General features: G+C 43.3%; 1 protein-coding gene across 4 annotated transcripts in view; it reads right to left on the reverse strand.

The window, feature by feature from the left end:
• The window catches only part of PRKCD (protein kinase C delta), a 211,444-nt gene that overhangs the window by 24,961 nt on the left and 163,622 nt on the right, over positions 1 to 22,861 (reverse strand). For all 4 annotated transcript variants that reach the window (XM_029599410.1, XM_029599409.1, XM_029599412.1 and 1 more), the window contains exons 6-10: positions 6,051 to 6,210; positions 3,664 to 3,695; positions 2,291 to 2,376; positions 814 to 943; positions 358 to 458 (exon numbers count right to left, since the gene is read on the reverse strand). In XM_029599410.1, the coding sequence (XP_029455270.1) occupies positions 358 to 458; positions 814 to 943; positions 2,291 to 2,376; positions 3,664 to 3,695; positions 6,051 to 6,210 (509 nt within the window). The remainder of the gene's footprint in view (positions 1 to 357; positions 459 to 813; positions 944 to 2,290; positions 2,377 to 3,663; positions 3,696 to 6,050; positions 6,211 to 22,861) is intronic.

The following is a 22,861-nucleotide window of genomic DNA, read 5'->3' on the forward strand; positions in this document are numbered from 1 at the left end:
GGAACCCCTATGCATCTGCGAGACTGCAGTAGGGTTATTCACCAGGTACTACATTCTGTAAAACATCTGTTACGCTGGCCCCCCTTTACTACAAACAATTATTGCTCAGCCTGTGGTTATGATGTTTTATACAGGTTGTGAAGAGACAGCAAATTAGCCCACACGTGCTCAGGGTAGGTGACTGCTGCAACCACAGCCGGCTCCCACATCCCAGGAATCCAAGTCATCTTCCTGCACAGTATCCAGCACAGACGAGCAACAGCCACCAGAGGTGCCGCTCAGCTGCGGCTGTGATCGGCCCCTGGCTCGCTGGCAGTCACACCACAACCCATACAAAACAGATGCATTTCCACTCACCTGGCTAACTTGGTTCAAAGCTTCGGCGAGCAGCTTCTGGTTGATCCCGCAGAGATTTGCTACTTTGTTCTGACACTTGTGGTGCACATTCATTGCGCATTCTGGTGGATTTAAAGAAATACAAACAAAATAACCAGGAACTTGTTTTTTTTGGGGTTTTTTTTTTTAAAAATCATTCTCTTGCCTGCCCTACTGCGTAACAAACTCTCAGAAATGGCCTGGTCCAGCGCTATCACAAGACGTAAAGAGGGAAAAAGGGCCAAACAACATTTCGCTAGGCCAAACATTATATTTAGGCCAATGTTTGATCAAAATAGAAATGAATTGTGCTGCTGGGGCCAGTCCCACTGGCCCACGTAGTCAGTAATGCTGAAGGCTTAGAAGTGCTGAGTGAGCGGCGGAGCCCGACCGGTACTCCGACACCCGTAGAAAACAACAAAAGTTAAGTTGTTATACCTTCGCACTTTAATCCTTGCTTAACCAGGCCCCAGAGCAGGCTCCCGCAATGGTCACAAAAGGTGGGACTCATGTAATTGTAAACTTTAAACCTGTGCGGCATGTCGATCTTGAAGCGCTCTTTCTGAAACTGAAAAGGCAGAAAAACAAAAAAAAAAAATAAAAAAATCAAACACACATAAACCTTCAAGCCCTTCCGCACTGGTTGAGAAGAGCATTTCCAGACCAGTCACTTATCAAATTTTTTCGCGTAATTGCGACGCCGAGAACGGGCATTGTTTAAAGTGATTTCCGCGGGTAAAAAAAAAAAAAAAAAAGCATTTTACCTGCATAAATAAGCAGTCAAAAAAACTTCTCTCTCTCATCAGTGCAGCTAAAAGCTAAGCTTAGCTGCTGCTCTGCACCGCGAGGAGAGGAGGCGCTAATGGGGCAAGTTTAGGTTAGGGGAAGGGAGGCGGCCTTTGCAAATCCTACAGAAAACTTCTACCCACACAAAAAAAAAAAAAAAAAAAAAAAAGCCGTCACGACTGCATGCGATTCTGAACCTGTTGCGAATCCTTGCACTTTCCCTTTGAAAATTGGTGCAAAAGACCACGTATCAAAAGCACACGCAGACACCGCATCAATGTGGGACGTTTGAACATTGCTCCCTTAATTTCACAGCTGGTTTATTTAAAAAACAAAAAACAACGGGTTTAACTGCATTTTTGTGGCTGAGATTTTAAAAAAAAAAATCGTCGCAAAGACATTTTTTAAGCGACATTTTAGCTTTATGAACTCCAGAAGCTGATGCGCATCTCTGGGGCGGGGTCAGGCTGGGGACATATACAGTGATACAGTATTGCACATCAAACCCAGATATTGGGTTATTTCTTTTGAGACTCAAGCCTTAGTCGTTATCAAGAGAACCTCTGCCTCCTTTCCTGTGGAATCTGGCAGGGACCCCCCTGAGGTCAAAAGGCAGCTTAAAGTTCAGCAAAAATAACTTAACTGAAAGGAGGAGACAGCTAGTGTTAGCGCACTGGACTATAAGTCAAAGGTCCTGAGGTCAGAGTTCAAATCCTGTTGTGTGTGTGTGACCTCAGACAAGTCACTATTTCCCTTATCATCCAGGTCCAGAGTTCCTGGCTTTGACCTTGAATTTGCTTTGTGATTATTGTTTGTAAATGCGCTTTATTAATATTCGCTTTCTTTAGAAAACGTTTCTAAAAAGGTGATTTCTTTTTCTTAGGGGGTGTACAGTGACTTTTGGATTCGGAAATGTTGAAATGCCTCAGTAACTTTATTTAGGCTTGCTCACGTAACTGGGAAATCAGAGCATTCTAGGGCTCTACATCTTCAGAGAGGTACGGGGCTGTGATATTGTGGGGATGTTTCTCATCTGGTCGCTTTGGGAGGCAGTTACAGGAGCTACAGGAAGGTTACGTGGGGCAGCGGGAAGGCTGACGCACCGCAGACACACATGCCATTCCCTTACCATAGTGTCTCTGCTGTTGGCGGCTGTACCGGTACATCTCCCAATAATTTTATCAATACACTTCTTGTGGATAGCAGCATTGCATTCTTCAAAGGAGAGAGGCAAAAGAAAAAAAAAAAAAAAGTGTGAGACACTGCCAGACATTGATTTGAAGGAAAAAAGTAAACCCTGTCCTTTGTGCTTTCTTCCCACAGAAGTGCAAATGAATCCATGCAAGTGTGAAAAGCAGCGTTTTTAACCAGCATCCGGGAGCTGCTGAAATCAGTTACTTTCTTGTCCTGTATTTAGTTCTTAATTTCTCCAGTGGTTTTGTGTTGTAAATGGAGAGAATGGAATTGAGGAAAAAGGGAATCCTAACCTGATTGTTTCCCCCTTCTGTAACAGATTCTCCAGAGCCCACAATTTTGCTGTAGAGGGCACTGTCCAGCAGTTCATGTCTGGTTTGTATCCTAGAGTTGGCAGTTCTGATGGCTGTGTTTGTGGCTTGTGCAGTCTGCTAATAGTTCTAGATAAGAGTCCCAGGGCTCAAGGTATGCAACTAGTATAAGAATGGGGATACAGCGTATTACACCATCAACTGGAAATAACGCTGCCAGCGCACAGACAGCAGGACCACAGACCCCCTGCAACAACCAGCTTTAGGATCAGAATTAGCAGGCTGGAGGAAGGGGAGAATCCCAGGGCTGCAGCTCTTCTCTAGCGGCCAGGGTTTTTGTTTTATTTGTAAAATTTCACAGATCACTGGCAACTGCTGTTTGTGTACTGCTAGCGTGGTCTGATCTGTCCTCCTGTGAAGTGTGCCCTGCTTTACAACTAGAGATGTGCTTCGGGTAAAAATTTCGTGTCGGGTAGAGTTAGCGCGCACTAACTCAAAAATGAATTTTTTCTGAAATTTCGGAAAAAAATCAATCGTTTTTTGGTTCTCCCGAACCATTCCGAATTAGGCAATTTCGTTGACATTGCCTAATTCGGGTAAAACGATTGCACATCCCTATTTACAACTGGTTCACACTGCTGGCCCAGTAGTGCCCCCTGACTGCTATCATATGCCCTGAGCAGCTCCCCACATCCTCACTCCTCCCCACGTGCGAAGGACACAGTGAGAGCAGGATGCTACGTTGCCACGAGCTTTGTGTTACCAATCACAGCTTCATGTTGTTCCCTTAACGTTCTGCGCTGACCATGCTAAGCCTGGAGTCCCTCCGGACCCCAGGCCGAGTGATGATACCAGCAGGTAGCTCTCTTTAATTAATGCACACTCAATGTCATGTGTTCACGTTCCTCGCCTTTGCTTAGAGAAATCATCAAACCCATTCAGACATCAAAGAAAAAATGGAATTTTGTTCCTGAGACAAAGTCAGAAAAGTACTTACGCCTACACTTATATCCCTGTTTGTTGAGACCCCTATAAACAAAAACAGAATAAATCGGATTAGGAGAGCAGTTACACAAGAGAGCATTTTCCATGCACGCTTTCATCCCTGGCACTAGAAATTGCATAAGAGCCCTTTGATGCCAAATGAGTGTGTGCTGAAAGATCTGTGGACGGCACTTTCCACAGCAGTCCGAAATCTGACAGAGGGATCTAAAGAGTTAACCCAAGGTCAAATAATTTTTATGGTAAATACTTTCTAGTAACCTGAAAGTAGGAAAGGCCATGCTTGGAATAGGCAGTTCACAGCACGGATGAATTCTGAGGAGAGTGTTTCTGGAAGTATCGCAGCTGGATAATTTTATATAAAGAGCTTCAAATACTGGTAAAGTCTCAGCTCACAGGACCATAACTAACATCATCATCTTACAGAGCAGGAGTTTGTGTGGGTGAGGGGGGGGGGGGTGTCTGTCTCTTTGACTTGGTCCCATTAGCTGGGCCATCCTGGGAAGTGGCGTGGGGACTGGGCAATTGCCCTGGGGTCCCAGCGGAAAGAGGTAGCATATTGACTGGCAGCGTCATCGGCCACATGGAGGAAGAGTTGAACAGTCAAACAGCAGTGGTCCTGAAGCAATGCTAGTGAACCTGTGGAGGGGATGGTCTCAGCTAAACATGACAGGAGTCGGGTGGCACCTTATAAACTAATTTATTGAAGCATGAGCTTCTGAGGACAGTGTCCATTACGTCAGATGCAGCCAAAGATGTAACTTGGAGGGTGGCGAGAGCATTGGCTGGAGCTAGGGAGGGTGGAGAGCCTGCTGGCTAGAGCCTGTGGTCAAGTATGGGGAAAGAAGGAGGAGAAAGAGTAGTGCAGGCCTGGGGAGGGCAGAGAGAAACATTTTACACTCCTCTCCTTATCTTGTTTTGGGGAGAGCAGAGGTGGGCCAGTGTCAGAGGGCCCAGAAAGAACTGTGCACCCCCTCTCTCCAGCTCTTCCATCTCAGGGAGGGTGGTCTGTTTGACTTGTTCTGGGCCCTGCCTATTAACAGAGATAGTTTTATTCAGTGCTTTTATATTTATGATAATAATTTGATTTTGTCTGAGATAATTCTAAAATATATTTTTGTTTTACTTGCAGCTTTGTAAGTATATTTTATTTATTGTCTGCAGTTTTGTGGTGGTGTTTGATATGTGATTGTTATTTGATTGACTATGTTCTCTGCTTTGAACACTTATTGGAAAAATGGATTATAGAAACCTATAAATACACTTTCATGTCAAGTTCTGGAACAAGAAAAATCCAAATATTATTGCTCATATGGTAAATTCTCATCCTTCAGTTCCATTATTTCCTGTTTCTATAGAAAGCGTTTCAAATCCATTAATACCGCTGCCATGGCCTGCCTAGCCATGCTTCTAAAGATTCTAGAAAGAGCTAGGACAACAATTTGTTCTTATATCAAAGTCACAAATACTGAGAAAGCAACTTTGTCATTATAGAAAAGAGTGCAAAAAATGTTAACGTGTATCATGGAATAAGTTATTATGCAAAAATGTAACTAGAATTCTTACGAGACACATAGATGAATTATTCTCTATTTGCACAGCCTGCCGGGATTCTCTGGTGTTCACAAGGGTAGACACACCCCCCAAGGACTGGATTTTGCATGAGAGGTGCCGGGCTCAAAGGGACATCACTTCCTCTGTCTTGGTGGCACTTCTCAGCGTCGCTCAGCGTGAGCAGCAGTGTTCCATGGGACTCACCGCCTCAAAGGCACAGGAGCTAGGAGCACGGTGGCAGCACAGGGGATGAGGCTACTCAGGCTGACAGCCGGAGGTACCCTGTGGAGAAGGCACTCCTTTCACTGCAGGGAAGGGGAAAGGGGAGGGAGACACCTCCTAGCCCCAGTATCATTGGAGGGAGAAATGTAGCCCTGTGCACACTGTTATTAAGCAAGTGATGCAGGAACATCCGAGTAGCAGCGTTGTGCCATGCGGGAGGACCTGGGTTCGATTCCTGAGTCTAGCTTCTGCTTCTTGCATCAGCTGGTGCTGGGAATGCTGCACAGGCAACATTCACATGCTCTGGCAGAAATCTGCCAGCACCAGCAGCGACACCCAGTGGCTAGACTGAGGGTGCACATACACCGGGTTCCAGAGGGAGCTGCAGCCACGTGGGTCCCGGCCAAAGCATGGTCAGTGCAATTGCTGGGCCAGATTTGGGGGTGGGGGGGAAACGGAGTCATAATATGGGAAAATGCCCCAGTAGATGTCAGTTCTCAAAACTTAGTTTTGCTGTTTTTAATGACTTAAGTGTGCTTGGTTAAGTAACATGATTACTTGAAGGTCATCCGTTTCTCTGGTTACTAATGTCAGTTTGTTTCTCACCAGACAAACTCTTTACAGACAGAACAGAAGGTGGGTTGCCCGAAGAAAGTCGCGATGAACTCATGGTTTTTGATATGATGAATTTTGGCTTGCTTGAAAGCTCCTCTCCTTCTGTTTATGGTCACCAGCCCCTCATCTTCTTTTATGGACTGCTTGCAATCTACATGGGGGGGGAAAAAAATGAAACCCGGGAGAAGTTTAGGGGGTCATTTTCAAAACGATTTACATGTGTAACTGTAATTACTAGCGTAGCAATTTTCAAAAGCCATTTACGTGTGTAAAGTGCACTTGGGCGGGTAAACCCTATGGACAATTCAGTGGAATATTGTAGCAATTTTCAAAAGCCCACTTTCACGGGTAAAAGCCAATTTTAAGCATGTAAATGCTTCTTAAAATCAGGCCCTTAATGAGCACACAGACAGCTGCAGAGAAGATACCATACGAAAGGTCACAGGGTCATCCAGGGTTATTCAACTAAATGCCAGGCAACAAAGGCTGGAAAGCAGACTTGCAAACAAATGACGTTAAGCACACAATTCCTATTGGCAAGGCACAGAGGACTTTACCTACACTACAGGTAAAAACAGACCCTTCCAATGGAGGAATTTCTTGTTGGGGCAAGACACTTGGAGGTAGATCAGACTTATTCGGCTAACTCAACTGGGACATTTAGTGGCACAGCTATGCCATGAATATACCTTGATAAATAAGTTTTATCCAGCTAACTTTAGACCTCCTGTTGAGCAGATCTAACTTATCTGACTAACACAGCTAGATAGGCTCAAATATTGCTAATTATGCGGCTATGTTACAGCCATATCCTGCCCATCACTTAACTGGATACGTACTTATCTGGCTAAGTGGCACTGAATATTGACCTCTTTATCTCTAATTGTCTCAGGTACCCACTTAGGTTGTAAGCTGTTTGGGGGTAAGGATTTATGATACTTGAATTCTAATATTGCTGTAAGCCACCTTGAGCACCGTTTGGAAAGGCAGGCTAAAAAAAAAATTATAATAATTATATTGCAATTAAAATTAAAAGTGGAACATTGACATTTTGCCTGCAACAACATTCATAACCCCAGCATATCCCTTCTGGTCTGGTCCAAAAAATCGGGGCTTGGGGATGGGCTGTGGTTTGGGTAACGTAACCAAGAACTCCCCCTCCTGGAAGAGAGAGTGAGAAAGAAAGCAGATCTAATAATTTTCTGATAGCACCACACAGTTTAATGTCTTGCCCAATGGTCCTGAGAAGGGCTACTGAGCATCTCCAATAAGGAAGAGCCACATCCCATGAGGAACTGTCAGGATTATTTGCGCTTCCCACCCGGGGTGGAGGAGTTAACCTGTTGTGTGTTACACAACAGTCACAAACAATCCATTTTATTCTTTAGTAACAGGATAAAACAACAAAAGCTAAAAATCAATGGCAGAATAATAACTTTCCCCAAATATCTGTGTGCCAAGCAGAGAGTGTTCTCTGTGATGCAGCCCGGAGTAAGGGCACAGCGCATTCATTCCTCAGCTGCTGCTTGCTGCTAGAAACTGTCTTGAAGACAGCGTTAACACTGGGAGGCACATCCGAAGACTGGGGCAATCTGCCGCCCCCATTTGAACACTCCTTAGAAACGTTAGGGAGAGCAGGGTTATGAATTCACAGTATGAACTCATTTTCAAAAACACAGCTAGGGTAATTCTCCTAAAGAGGTGGCGATAAGAGGGTGGAAACATTACATTGTTTAGGAACGGCTGAGGAGTATCCTACATTAAGCATCATGATGAAACACTGGCAGGCAACTCTGGGCCTAGAAGGCCAGAAAGAGGGCTGGGTTTTTTTTTTTAGGATATCCACAACAAATACATGCATGCATTTCCTCCACTATATAAAAATATATCTCAGGCAGATATCATGAAAACCAGACCTGTTTGTGGCACTCCAGGACCAGAGTTGCCTATCACCGTGATAGAATACCAGGCTACAGTATTATGCTACCTTCACTACCTGCAGTAATAAATACTGTAACTAGAGCATTATACTGCTACGTGTTACTCCCACACATTAACACGACAAGTCTCTTCCGTATGCTCGCTTATGGTCATACGTTTCCAGAAAACCCATTTCAGAGAAAGATGCATTAAATTAACAGAGGGCAAAATACTTATTCCACCAACATTCTGGGGGAAGGGGGTCCCCAGCAAATTTCTGCACTCTGGAAGAGGAAAAAGGACGCCAGCAAAACTCTGCATCTTCCACTCGCCCGCATAGCGCCGTACCACCTCTATAATGCCAGCACTGCATTTTCCAAGCTTACATCACGAGATTAGCAGAACTCCGTGACGGGATGGGGTGCGGGCAGGGGTAGACGGGGAAGGAATTCAAAGCCCAAGGTCCAGAAGGGGCCCAGCACAAGGTCGGATTAAGGACATTGCTGCAGGAAGTGAATGGGAGAAGGAAGAAGGGCTATGGCAACATCCCAGGCCCAAGGCACCCTTAATGCATTCCTGGTGGAGTTTTCCCATGAATCTTAAAAATGTGTATAGTGCCAATACCTGGGATGGGTGTCTTGGCATATCGCTATGTGGCAGATTACTGCACCCAAGTCCCATGAATGCAGGTCGGATAAAAAGGGTGTGGGGGTTCCAGCCGCAGCTGGGCTGGTATCACTAATACAAAATAATAAAAAAGTATCACTAATAAAAAATAATAAAAAAATAATAAAAAAGGATTTATATCGGCGCTCTGTTTAAAAGGTCAGAAGCAGACAATTTCACAGTACAGACTGATATTTTAAAATCATAAAATCTGACACTCAGTCCACCGTTGACTCCAGTCACTGTGGTTTCTAGGATGTTCGTGGGCTCTGTAAGTGGCCGAGCGTGGAAGGCCAGAGTTGAAACGTGTTGAAAATCCTCTGGGCTGCGGCTAAGTTTCTTGCCACGACCAAATGTAAAGTTTGGCTTCTTTTGGGATTTAAAAGATAGGTCAGTGAATGCTGGGTGAGGAAGGAATACAAGACTGTGTTATAGAAGGATCCTGCCTATAACTGTACGTTTGTGAAAATTCTTTCGTACCTTTGTGTACAAAAGGTTTGTGTACCTTTGAAAATTCTTCAGGAAAGGGTTAACTGGTGTGACCTGCTGATGACCGAACACAGTGTTCAAAAATTCAGCTAGTTAGGGCTTCTTTAATCCTCATTTGTCTTGCATTAAGCTCGTAAAAGTAGAAAGTGTCCGAAGAGCCACCACGCTTCAAAAAAACTCACATTTTTTTGTTCACTTATCAAAAATAGAGCGACCTGAGCCAGTCAGATGAAACTACTTCAGGCAGCAAACCGAGCGTGTCGCGGTGTCTAGGATCATGCACGTATTCATCTAGCTCTGCCACATGATACTTTAGACTGGCAGGGCAAAGAATGCTGTCAGCTCTGGAGCTTATCAAGAGCTCCATCTCCTAGGCTGACAGAGTGAAATTCAAGACTGATGAGGGTTTAGTAGAGTAGACAAAGACCTGCAAACCTGGTTCAATTCCCTTTACCTATTGCTCACTGAAGCAGGTCACACTCAACCACTCTGTACTCTTTAGGACAGAAATGCTCTACCCAGGATAATTATCCTGTACAGTGCTGTGTATGCTGACTGTACATAAATATTTATCATGAGATATGACCTTCAAGGACATGTGGCTAGCGGTGTGTGACCATTACTGGAGCAGGAAACGCTACCTCCTGTGTGTGCAGAAAGAGTGCAGCCCCTAAAATATCTATTTCTCAGTCTCAAAGACAGATTAGAAAAAGACAACCTTAGTATTTGTTCAATTCTTGTGCATCTATTTTATTTATTTATTAAAAAAATATCTTAACCTGCTCTATCTACAATTCTAGGTGGGTACAAAACTACATTCATGATAAATTAGAAATCAAAACAGCTACAAACAAAACAAAAAATGATCCGATGATGGTAATAACACTAGCACTGACTGACTCAAGACCCAGAAACTAAAACCATTAATCATCAGAATTAGAACATAAAACTCAAAAGCGTAAACTACGTCACTCAGTTCTACCGCCTTAAACGTTTTCTAAATGTACAAATGCAAACCTCATAAATTCAAAGTGGTGGGCCACTCATCTCTTGTGTCTTTTGGTGCAGACCCCACACCATTTTGGATGCCTCTTACCTCTCCCTTCTGAGATTCGGCTTCCAGAACCGAACACTATATTCTGTGTGAGGCCTCACCAATGATCTGTACAGGGGGCACAACGTAAAGCGCCAGAATCCAACCTGCACCAGCACCAGCACCAGCAGTGCTATCAGAGGTGGAGATTTGGGGGAAGGAGTCAATGAGAAGCCAGCAGGAAGGAAAACCAATGAGGGAGTGCACCAGAAAGGTGAATGTTGGCTAGCAATCAGGGCTTGTCTTAGCCTCAGTGGTAGCCAGCGTGGCTGCATGGTCCTAAAGATGGCGCCCACTAGAAACGACAGAAAAGTAATGGTGCTAGGGTAACTGGTATTGTCTCGGCATAAATGCCCAGGTGTCCTGAAATGAAGGGCAGAGGAAAGGGCAATTATGTCTGTCTGGATATTGACAGCGTTGAAGAGAAGGCCTGCAGACAGCTGGAAAGGGGATGGCTCATGGATATCGCCACCTTTGGATAATTCTCATGTTCACCCAAACAAAGTTTTCACAACCTCCAGGACCCACGTGGCTCCCAGAACAGGAAAGACCTTCTGGGAGGGATCCTGTCTCCTAGAAGAAAAAATAAGCAGGAAGCCAAAGGAAAGTAGCAAAAGGGAGGGGGGCATAATAAGATGGTTTAGGAGCCAGCAGAGCTAGATTTGTAAAAAAAAAGGAAGGCAGAAGGCTTTTGGAGAAAAGTAGTCAACTGAGGTGTAAGAGGCAGGCTCATGGAGAGATGAAACTTTATTACTGAGGTCAGCATCCTGCTTAACTGCCCTCCACCTCAGAGAATATTTTAAGGTTCCTACTACATAGCAGTTTGTGTCATGCCAGCTTCTACTAGGACCCAAAATTGTCATCCAGGTAAGAAACCTAAGTGTATTCGTTTCCAGAGCTGGCTCTTCCATTAGGCAGACCTCGGGATTGCCCAGAGTGCAGCAACTTTGGGGGCAGCATCAGAAGCTTTGGTCTGCTCGATGACTCTGATTGGCCACGGCCCCCAATCTCAGGCAGCACAGAACAGCCCTCTGCGTCCAGTCCTCCAACTCCCAGGCTGTATACAGGGAACAGAAGGTGGGGGGAGGCTAGCGTGGACAGAGCAAAGCAAAGAGCAGCCGCTCTGCTCCCTAATGAAGCCTCTCCACTCCTGTTATTTCCTCCTTCCTTCCTTCCTACAGGGAAGAGGAAGGGAAGCGCTGAACCTGGAATGGACAAAAGTTTATATTTGTATATACCATTTGTGGCCACTTATTCTGTATTTGGTGAGAGTTTTTCTGTGCTCGTTTGTGAGACTAATGTGAAGAATTCTGGTAAAGTGTAAGTTCTGATTAGTTCAACTTTTTCTCTTTTCTGATAAGTTTATTGCTAATAATAAAAGCTTTAGACTTTTAGGCCATCTTTCCATATAAATGCTCAAGGCGACTTAAAGCATTTTTAGAATTCAGGTACAATAAGACGCTGTGCCAAAGCAGCTTACAACCTAAATCAGATGTTCCCAAACTGTCCTAGAGGACCCCCTTCCAATCAGATTTTCAGGATATCCACAATGAATATGCATGAGATAAAATTTGCAAATTGAGGATGGGGGTCCTCTAGGACAGGTTTGGGAACATCTGATATAAATGGATACCTGAGGAATAGGAAATAAAGCAACTTGCCCATGAAGTATCAGTGGGATCTAGGGGTTGTGCTTTGTTTCTGTTTTTTTTTTTCATGTCGTTTTCATTTCAGGTCATTATCTGTTTGATTTTCTTTTTTAAAATGGTTTTGGGGGGGGGGAATGTTTATTTTGGGTTTCCCTAATTTTGAAGTTAGTGCACACTGAGACTTAGTGTGTACTAACTGAAAATGATACCATTATATTAAAACATGTCCATTGGGAGAGCAGATAGCTAAATGTATGCTTCTGCATTCCCATTGGCTGCCTCCTTAGTTACTTGTTTGTGTAGCCAAGATTTCAAAGTGGTGGTTGTGGGGGGATGGCTAGTGCCTGGTATCAAGTGTAAACAAACAAGTGATGTAATACTACCATCAAGTTCTAGTTAGCAAAAGCATGTAATGCAAATGCATATTTTGAATTCGCCAATCCCTTTGTATATTAGGCAGGGGCTTTAGAAAATTGTCCGCCCAATTCTGGGGTTTTTTTTTTTTTTTTTTTTTTTACAGGATTGGTTTGGGAGAGGAGACGGTGGTGTCATCATGACTGTGGAGTTTAATTATCATAATCTCAGGCGAGGGGGTTAGCCTATGGGCCTGAAGGTTAATAGAGATGGTGATACAGAGGAGAGCAAGATTGAAGGTTCACCTTGGGTGCCTTTGAACCGGTCATGTTCACTTCAAGAATAAATATGGGGCAGCACACTCAGGGAAGCATCATTGTCAGTCAGCTTGATGCAGTGGAGGAGGAATGGAGGATGCTGCCCACAGGCATCATGCGTGGATTTGAAGCCCTCCCCACCCCCCCAAGTGGAGCCAATCAGCAGCACATATCTTTTTTCTTCTGGGTTTGCTGCTGCTTTCATCATCCCATCACTGCCTAGCCAATAGAAAAGCTGAGCCAGACTGGCGGGGGTGGGCATGTGCATGGGGACAGGCATGATCTGAGTCATGAGATTGGCACGGCTCATAACGTAGGCCTAATTGACATATCCGCAGCTTTTGACACTCTAAACCATGACATTCTATTATCCAGTTTATCACAAATAGGTATCACTGGAACAGCATTACATTTCCTCTTTTGTTTCAAATCATCCGCAAAACATCACAATTGGAAAATCAAAATCTGAATGGTACAGCACGAAAACTGGTGTACCGCAAGGATCATCACTCTCTGCCCTACTATTTAATATATATCTTCTACCATTGTGTCGTCTCTTAGCTGGTCTCAATCTAAATTTTAAAATCTACACAGATGACATTCAGTTCACTATTCCATTCTCTGAATCCTGGTCAAAAACATTTGCTTTACACCAACTCTATTTAACAACAATAAAAACCTGGCTGTCTCATAACACATTAAAACTGAACACCTCAAAAACAGAGTTAATTTATCTATCTACAGTACCGGATTCATCACATCAACCACCACAAAAATTCATATTCGAAGACCAACCTATACCTTTAAAACCTCATGCAAAAAACCTAGGTATGATCATCGATTCCAGATTAAAAATGACCAACAATATATCAGCCACAGTAAAATAAATAAATAAATAAATAAATAAATCCTTCAAATTACACATGTTAAAGAAACTAAAACCTCTGCTATTACCATCCGACTTTTGAGCAGTTACAGAAGCTTTAATTTTAACAAACTTAGATTATTGTAATTCTTTATATTTAAGGCTATCGACATCAACAATTCACCCTTTGCAAATTGTCCAAAATGCTACAGCTTGGATGTTATTCAACCTACCACGTAGAGAGCACATCACACCTATCTTGCAACAGCTTCACTGGCTACCAGTACCCCATCGCATCACCTATAAAATTCTGACAATTATCCATAACCTGTTATACAATTCTAAATCAATCTGGCTTTGCTCCTTACTGACAATGTACAAACCCACCAGGCAGCTTCGGATCTATGGACAAATGTACACTAGAAATTCCATCAGTAAAAATTGCAAGTTTAGCATTAACTCGAAAGCGAACCTTCTCCGTTGCGGGCCCGATCCTGTGGAACTCCCTCCCCGAACAAATCCGATTAACCGCAAATACCAAAGAATTTAAGAAAGCTTTGAAAACTTACCTTTTTACTACTGCTTACAACATTCAATAACTATTACCTTCTACTCCGGAGATTGCTTTGTTTTCCAGACTAAATTTTAATGTAAATGTGATGTATTTTATAATTGCTTGTTTTGTCGTTGAACTATGAATGTTTTTTTTGTAAACCGCTCAGACGGCCAGACTACTGTCCTATTTTGCGGTATATAAAAACTTTCAAATAAATAAATAGGCCTGGCCTTGAGCACAGGAAGCTAATGATCTGCTAAGTATTGCTCTTCCTGTCAGACCTGGAGGATCACAAAGGTTGGCTGCACAAGAACTGCAGGGCAGAGAGAATCTGAGAAGCTGGGGAGGCAGTCTGGAAACAGCTTACCAGATGGGAGGAGAGTACAGCCTTATGGGAGGAGGGGGGGGGGGGGAATGTAGGGAAAGGTTTTTGGGGGCGGGCAAATGAATAGGAGAATGTGGTTACAACTTTCCAGGGGAAGAGTTTGTTTGGGAGTGGAGGGAGAAGAATGCAGGGAGAGCCTTCAAGGGATTGAAGTAATGCAGGGAGAGCTTTCTGGAGGTCATGGGGAGGGGATGAGAGAACAGCCTTTCTGGGTGGGGATGTAAGGAAAGCTTTCCTTGGGTTGATAGAAGGGATGTAGTGAGAACTTTCTGGGACTGAGGAGAGAAAACTGGGATGGAGGGCAGAGACAGACAGGAAAGGGGATAAAGGAGAGGGATGCAGAGAGGAGAGAGAGAGGGGGATCAGAGACTGAGGAAGACTGTCCCCGGAGGGTGGGGAAGATGGGGGAAAGGGAGAAGAGTAAAGGGTACCCTGGATGGGGGAGGTGAGCGAGAAAGGAATGAGGATAGAGAGAGAGGGATAAAGATCTGGTTACTGGGAGGTGGGAGAAGGGGAAAGGACCACGATGGATGGAAAAAAAAAAGACTAGGTATGGGGGTGAGACAGAAAGAGGAGATTCTAGATTTTTTGGGGGGGGGGGGGGGGGTAGAATACAGGAAGATAAAGCAGGAGGAAAGGGATCAGAAATAGAGGAAAGAGCATAGGGGGAAAGAGGAAAGAAATGAGGAAGAATGGGAAAGGAGAACAGACAGGAAGAGGAAGACGAGGAAAAAAAGGAAGAAGGAGCAGAAGGAGAAAGAAGGGAAAAAAATATTAAAGTATCACCTCTGAAAGAAAGAGACAAAGGAGGAAGAGAGAACTAGAACAGAAAAGTAAAAAAAAAAAAAGACTCAAACGAGAGAGGAAAGATAAGAAATGGAGACAAGACCAGAGAATGAGAAATAAAGAAAGTCAGAAAAGCAAGCCAGAGATACTGAAGGTTGGAAAGGCAAAGTTTTCTTACCCTAAACGGGGTTCTCTGTAGACAGCAGGATGGATTAACCATGACGGGTAATGTCAGCCGACTGTGCTGAACAGACCCAGTAGAGTTTTTACTATTGAGTATCCGCGGGAATTCTTGTGTGCGCTGCCTCGTGAGCTCCTCAGTGGATTTTGGAACTTAGCTTTAGTTAGGTAGTTGACTCTCCAGGCAGACAAGTGGGTATTAATTCATCCTGCTGTTTATGGGAAGCAAACCTGCTTTCTCCATCAACAGGCATGGCTGAATGAGCTAGGACATGTGAGGCATCCCGAACAGAGGGTTGCAGTGGAGCACTTATTGAAAAAGCAACCAGTAGCCTACTGGGTCAACAGGCTGTGTAAAACTACTTGCCCAAAGTAACTTTTTTTTAAACTATTTCTTAACAGGACAAGCATCAATATAAAAATAGAACATATATAATTACTTTCCAGTCACTACACTACCAAATGGCACATCAATAAAGAAAATGAAAACTTTAAGGCAGATGAAAAAGTGCAACATAGAATATACTAAAAATAACAGAAATGTCAGAATCATCTCTTGTAAAGAAGCGGTTCTTTACTTTGACCACCTTATAAAAGTTACCTGAAATATCATCATACACTTTAAGCATCCTCTTGAGTGAATAGGTCAATTTTTCAATCCGAGCAATGTCAAGTACTTGGGACCTCCAACTGTCTATGACAGGGGACTGCTTTGTTACTGTCACTTCTTGATAAATTATCCAGACAGTAATGACAACCAAGCTGCAGCTTTGCTGATGTCTTCAATAAACATGGCTCTTAGATGAGCAACTGAGGTAGCCATGGTTCTTACTTATGAGTCTTCACAGAGTCTGTGATCTGGAGGCCAGCCATAGCAATAGCAACGGGTGATACAGTCTGCTAACTAGTTGGACAACATGTGCTTAGCAACAGCTATTCCCGGTCTATTAGGATCGAAAGAGACAAAAAAGTTGAGAAGCTCAACAATGTGGTTGAATTGTCTTCAGACAATATGCCAAAAGCCCTCTTACAGTTCAATGAATGGAGGGCCTTCTCCCCTTTATGTACATGAAATTTTGGAAAGAACGTGGGCCAAACAATGACTTGATTCAAATGAAATACCGAAAACATTTTCAGTAGAAATTTGGGGAGAGTATGGAGCACCACTCTTTTGTGGAAAAACTGTAGATATGGAGTGTAATGAACCAATGCTTGTAGCTCACTGACTCTTCTAGCCGAAGCTATGGCAACTAGAAAAACCACCTTCCAGGTAAGAAACTTTAGAGAAGCAGACTCCAACAACTTGTAGAGAGGCTTTACCAGGATAACATTGAGATCCCATGGCACTGGTGGCTTTGCAACTGGAGGACTCGTATGCCACAAACCCTTTATGAACTTTGATACCAGAGGATGGATGGAGATAGGCTTTCCATCCACTTGAAGGCACAGAGATGCACTTTGATCAACGATGTCTGAAGAGGAAAGGGAAAACAAATACTGAAGCAGATCTTTTGGAGCACAGGCAAATGGATTTATGGAGTCTGATACCAAAAGGAAAAATGTTTCTATTTGTGTGTATGCTTGTATGGTAGATGGTTTCCTCGCTGAAATCACAATGTTCTTGAACTCCTTAGATAGTAACAACAATGAGATCAGTGAGAACTCAATATTTGTGCTGTCAAGTTGAAGGAGAGGAGATTCAAATGACATAGACCATTGTTTCCCAACCCTCTCCTGGAGGCACACCTAGCCAGTCGGGTTTTCAGGATTGCCACAATGAATATATATGAGATAGATTTACCAACATTGGAGACTGAGTATGCAAATCTATCTCAGGATATCCATATTCACTATGGATATCCTGAAAACCCAACTGGCTAGGTGTGCCTCCAGGAGAGGGTTGGGAAAAACTGACATAGACTCCCTCACTCCTTAGTCAGTAGAGCGGATCAGATCCCAGAGGTATCAGTGGATGGACTGACAATCTGATGAGGTACAAGAATCACATTTGTCTGAGCCAAGCTGGAGTGATGAGGACAAGATGTGTTTGGCCTCTGAGTACCTTCTGCACTGTTCTTGCTACCAATTGAAATGGAGGAAAGACTTACAGCAGATTTGCATCCACTTGAGCAGAAAAACATCCAGAGTGGTTTCTGAACTGGCTCTGCAGAATGGAGCAAAATTTGATAATTTTCCTGTTGTCCTCTGATGCAAACAGATCAAATGATGGATGACCCCAGAGGATGAATAGTCTTGTCTGCCACACTCTAGTCCAGGGACCACTTGTGGGAACAGAAAACCCTAATGAGATGATCCACCAGTGCGGAAGCCCCATTGAAGAACACTCATGTTGAGACACATCAAGTGGATCACATACACTGCTGCCGCCATGTGCTAGAGGACACTAGGATTGCTCAGTCCAGGACTTGATTCCGCTGTGCGAGGTTCTAAACTAGTGCTCAAGACAGCACTAGTTTAGAACCTCTGATGGCAGGAATGCTTTTTCCTCCGACGTGTTTATTCACGCCCCGATGAACTTGATTCTCTGGGTGGGAACAAGGTTCAACTTGAAGTCGATTATAAATCCTAATGATGGAACGAGCTGGATTGTCTTCTGCAGGGATACAAATACCCCTGCTTGGGAAGGTCCCATCACAACCAATTGTCCAGGTAAGGAAAGACACAAATTCCCTAGCGCGAAGGTGTGCTGCTGCTACCACTAGGCATTTCATGAAGACACTTGGGGGACACTGAGCCACCAAAGGGCAGTACTTTTTATTGGTAGTGACAGGACTCCACCACTAAACCTATTTCCAGTGAGACTGATGAATGTGTATGTAAGCATATCTAGTCTCTCGCAGGATGAAGGGGAGGCAGTTCTTTTTTTTTTTAATTTTTATAAATTTGCGCTGTATACAATATCAAGCAAACGTGAAATACAATATAATAGAGATATGTTTATAAAGAAATCAGGAAAAAACAAATATGAAGAAAAATACAAACATAACACTTTAAATCAAGACCCAAATGTCGGACTCCAATAACCAATGCTTCTTGAAGTAATCCAAGAAAGAAAAAAAAAAAACAACCCACGAAAAAAGGTTTCAAACCAAGACATACCGTATTTGCCGGCGTATAGGACGCAGTGGTGTAATAAGACGCACTCCCTTTTTTATACACATTTTTAGGGAAAAAAATAATTTTCTATATTTTTTGAATTTCCATAATGATTTACTGAACTGAGGATTATAGCAAGGCTAGTGCTCAATATTTAGATGGAAAAAATATTGATAGACAGAGTTGTAGAAATACTGGACATTGATATGTTGATCAGAGAAATTTGACTCAAGACACCTGGGATAGTGAGACCAACGATCAATACATAAACCTTAGGGATTCTGATCATTTTCGAGTGGATTGTAGAAAAGTCAGGGGTCTTTGGGATAACAACAATGAAATTTACACAAAGGCAGAAAAAGACTGTGATCAAGACTATGAGGATTACAAAAAAGTCAGGAGTCAATATATGGACTGTAGAGACTGATACAGAGATTGAGAATTGTAAGAAAGCAGTAGATCAATGCTCAGACCAGTGTTCTAGGGACTAGGAAAAAGAAGAGATCTCTAGGAAAAACAGCGATTTGGAAAAAGACCAGGAGAATTATAGGACTATCATGAGTCAGGATTATGGTCTCTGGATTTTAGATCGAGATTATCAAAGCCGTAGGGAAACTGAAAATCAATATATTAATGGCAGGAATGTAGATCAAGATTATGAAGATTGTATGAAAGTCAGAAGCCAGTATATGGGCTGCAGGAATACAGATCACAATTATGAAGATTATAAGAAATTTGACAGTCAGCATGTGGACTACAAATACAAAGACCAAGAAGAGAGAGAATCAGAAGGGCAAGGCTTGACTACATCTAATTTTAAATACCGTATGATGTTCCTGAAACAACAGACGGAGACTTTCAGAAGTTGGATTTTCATTTTGCGGGGGGGGGAGTGCGCACTGTTCAATTGCCCAGCACCAGCCAATCAGGCGGTGCGCCCTCGCTCCCCAATGTCACCGCCGTGCCCAGCACCGGCCAATCGGGGAGCAAGGGCACGGGGAATCAAAATTTACCGCATCCAGTGAGGGGGGGGGGGGGAGGGGAGTGACATGGTGGCATCGGGGAGCGAGGGTGCACCGGCCAATCGGGCAGTGCGCCCTCGCTCCCTGACGCCACCGCGTTACTCCCCCCCCCCCCCCCCCACCGGACGCTGTAAATTTTGATTACCGGTGCATAGGACGCACTCCTTATTTTTCAACTATTTTCAGGGGAAAAATGTGCGTCCTACACGCTGGCAAATACGATATATACACAATACTGTATATAGTTAGGTGCTACATTATGCTAGTTCTATGGTAGATGACTCAGCCAACAGGGATCTCAAATCCTTCTTTGCTTCTGGAAATGCAGTAAACTGGGGAGGATAAAAAAATGTATACTTATTTGATTGAATTTTAGCAATACATTTGGCAAGGGTATTTTAAAAAGAACAAAGCCCCTAACTGCAAAACTACAGGATGCATCAATAAAAACTATGTCTCTTTTGTGTGCTACTGAATACATCAGGAAGCATTCTAATGTTACAATTAAAAAAGGAAACATTTCTAGCTTTAAGGAAAGTCGTAATAATAACTCCAGTGCTAAAGAGACCAGCAAGGTAGCAGATAAAGATGACTTATTTAGATATTTCCAAAATGTCTGTTAAATTTAGGAACAGAAATTTGACCATTAATTGTTTCCCTTTTTTGACTGTGGCACATAAATTCTAGAAATTAGCGGAATATTCTGTTCTAGAATTTTCAAATATTCCTTAACGAATCAAGGCAGTTCATTTTGAACTTCTCCCATAAATTCTTGTTCAGACTTTGTAAATCCAGGATAGGTCTCATCCCCAAAAAGTCAGGATTAGGGGTAAGAGTAATGGGAGTAGAACTCCTTGCTATGGTTTTTGGGAGGACAGGTTCTAGATGAGAAATGTCTCCACCTCAAGATGGAGCTGGGTTGAGTGAGACAGATCTGCATTGAAGGCTAAACCTTGATTTAAAGCGGGGAAATGTGCAAACGTTACCGAGACTCCACAATTTTGAGGACTCCACGGTGCTTGGTGATCTTCTGCCACTCTTTGAGGAGCAGGTGAATTTGTCCTCCTACTGGAGGAGTTGAGTTCGAAAGATCGAGAGTCATCAAAAACTCAGACCAGTCTTAGGCTGGGCCTCTTGTGGTGCTTTGGGCTCAAATCTCTCACACTGATGACCACGAGCTGGAAGCTGCTGCTGTGGAAGTAGAGGTGGGGTTGCAATATCACTGAAATTGACGGAAGGGGCAGCTCTAGAATTAGGGATGTTTATAAGAGAAGTAAGGAAATCTAGATGAAGGAGGATGTTCCACCCCTGCTGATAAAGATAGAATGATTGCATGCTGCGTTTTGATATGGGCAATGCTTTTTCTCCCCAAAGAGATTGTCCAAACATGGAATATCAGCCAATTTTTCATGAACAACCTCATTTATGCTGCTAGCTCTCAGCCAGACCAAGATCTTGCTGTGGTGTTGAACAATTCATACATTGATTGGAGGAGATGACACTCATCTTCCTCTGCACTGAGTCGCCGCACTTCTTTTTCTTCTGCTCTGATGGATCCTGCAAGGAAAGGGAAATGCTCTGGTGCACTGAGGAGCTTAATGGGCTCTCATACTCTATGTTTCTGCGCCTTACTTGACCTCTGTACTACAGTGGAATTGGATTTGCTGCTGCAGTTGAGAGCGTTCTACCCAAAAAACTCCTGAATGATTGGCACTGAAGGAGCCCGAGAAGGCCCCACTCCAGGAGTAGGAATAACTCAGACTTCTGACTTTCCTACAGTGCTCCTCCATCTTCCAGGCCCTGTTCTGGAATCTCAGTGACATTTGACTGCAGTCATAGAAGTTGGTTGAATCAAGGTCAGGACAGAGGCATCTGTAACAAATATTATGATCATTGGTGATGGACATCTTTCCATCACAATCTTTGAAACCACTGGAAGTGGAGCTGGACATAGTTATTCTTTTTTTTTTTTGTTTTGTAGTAGCACTGAAAAATGCTGTTGAGGAGCTGCCAGAGCAGCAAGGCAACTCTGAAATGAGTTAGTTGAAATAAGGAACTCAAAAAAATGAGAAAGAGAGAGAGACAGAGACAGAGACAGAGAGCACGTCAGTGTGGAAAAGACCAAGGGGCTCATGAGACAGCATGGACGGGAACTCCCACACATGCTCAGAGGTTAAAAAATAAAAACAAAACAAAAAACCTTCTACTGAGCTAGAAAGATTTGACCATTAGTGCTATGAGATGACATCACCCACATGTCATGGTTAATTAGGCCTTGCTTGCTGACAGAGAAATATTTTATTAACTGGGATAACCCTAACCCTTACCTTCAGTGTAAAATGTCCTGGGACCCAGTTCAAAGTCTCTGACCTGGATATATCTCTCACACAGAATTTACATATTAACAGTTGGATTTTGTTGGCTAATTTTTCTGGTTCATGTTTTATTCTCTTGTATGCAGGACATACTTGCTTGCCATGCCCTTGGGTTTGAAATATTTCATGGTAACAAAATGTGCTTTTAGGTATATTTTCCCAAAACATATTGTAGTAATCTATTCTCAAGCGTCCACCAGAGAACAAATCCCTTCCCTTTTCCCACTGATCCCCACCCCACCCTGGGAAATGAACTACTCACTCACTACAGGGAACTATGGAGATTAGGTGTTCCAGAATCACCCAACAGAAATCTGTTAGTTTTGCTCTAACCTCACAGTGCACCAATAAATTGTGTTCAGACTTCAGTTATTGTTAGGGGAAGAAAGAAGCATGGACAGGCACCATTAGACTCCATTGGGTGGGTAGTCATTTGCACAAAAAAAGTAGCACTAGCCCTGTGAACAAAGCTGAAGTAGCATTGCCACATAACAGAAGGGACTCAAATTGTTAAATAATGGGCATCTTGGTGGCCTCACCTCTGCTTTCCCATCACTCCTCCCAGAAAGGAATGGTCTGTAACTTGCTCTTTTAAAGCAGTAACCTAACTATCTTTCTTAGCAATGCAGATGGCAGTTAAGCAAAATCCTTAGGCTCTCTCTTTTGGTTTCAATTTTGATTTCCAGATTTCTTGTTTAGCCACTCCCATAAATGAATCTGCATTAAGCGGGGGATGGCTGGGCAGACTCGCATCGGAACAGCAGAGAGCCATTGCCCTGTCACAGGGAGTTAATATCCTGCAATTCCAGAAACATCAAAGGCCGTTACAAATAATTCTCAATACATAATAAAAAAAAACAACCCCCAAAAAAAACACACCCTTAACCCCAAGGCAAATGAGGACTACAGCAGAAACAGTTAAAAAGTGGACCCAAAGGAGGAGATCATTAGCTGCAGGGAAGTGAGGGAAAAACTGAACAATGAGAGGGGTCGGAGATATTGCAACAAGCAGTTGCCACTAGGTAAAG

Source organism: Rhinatrema bivittatum, chromosome 4 (assembly GCF_901001135.1).
Source record: "Rhinatrema bivittatum chromosome 4, aRhiBiv1.1, whole genome shotgun sequence".
Classification (NCBI taxonomy): Eukaryota; Metazoa; Chordata; class Amphibia; order Gymnophiona; family Rhinatrematidae; genus Rhinatrema; species Rhinatrema bivittatum.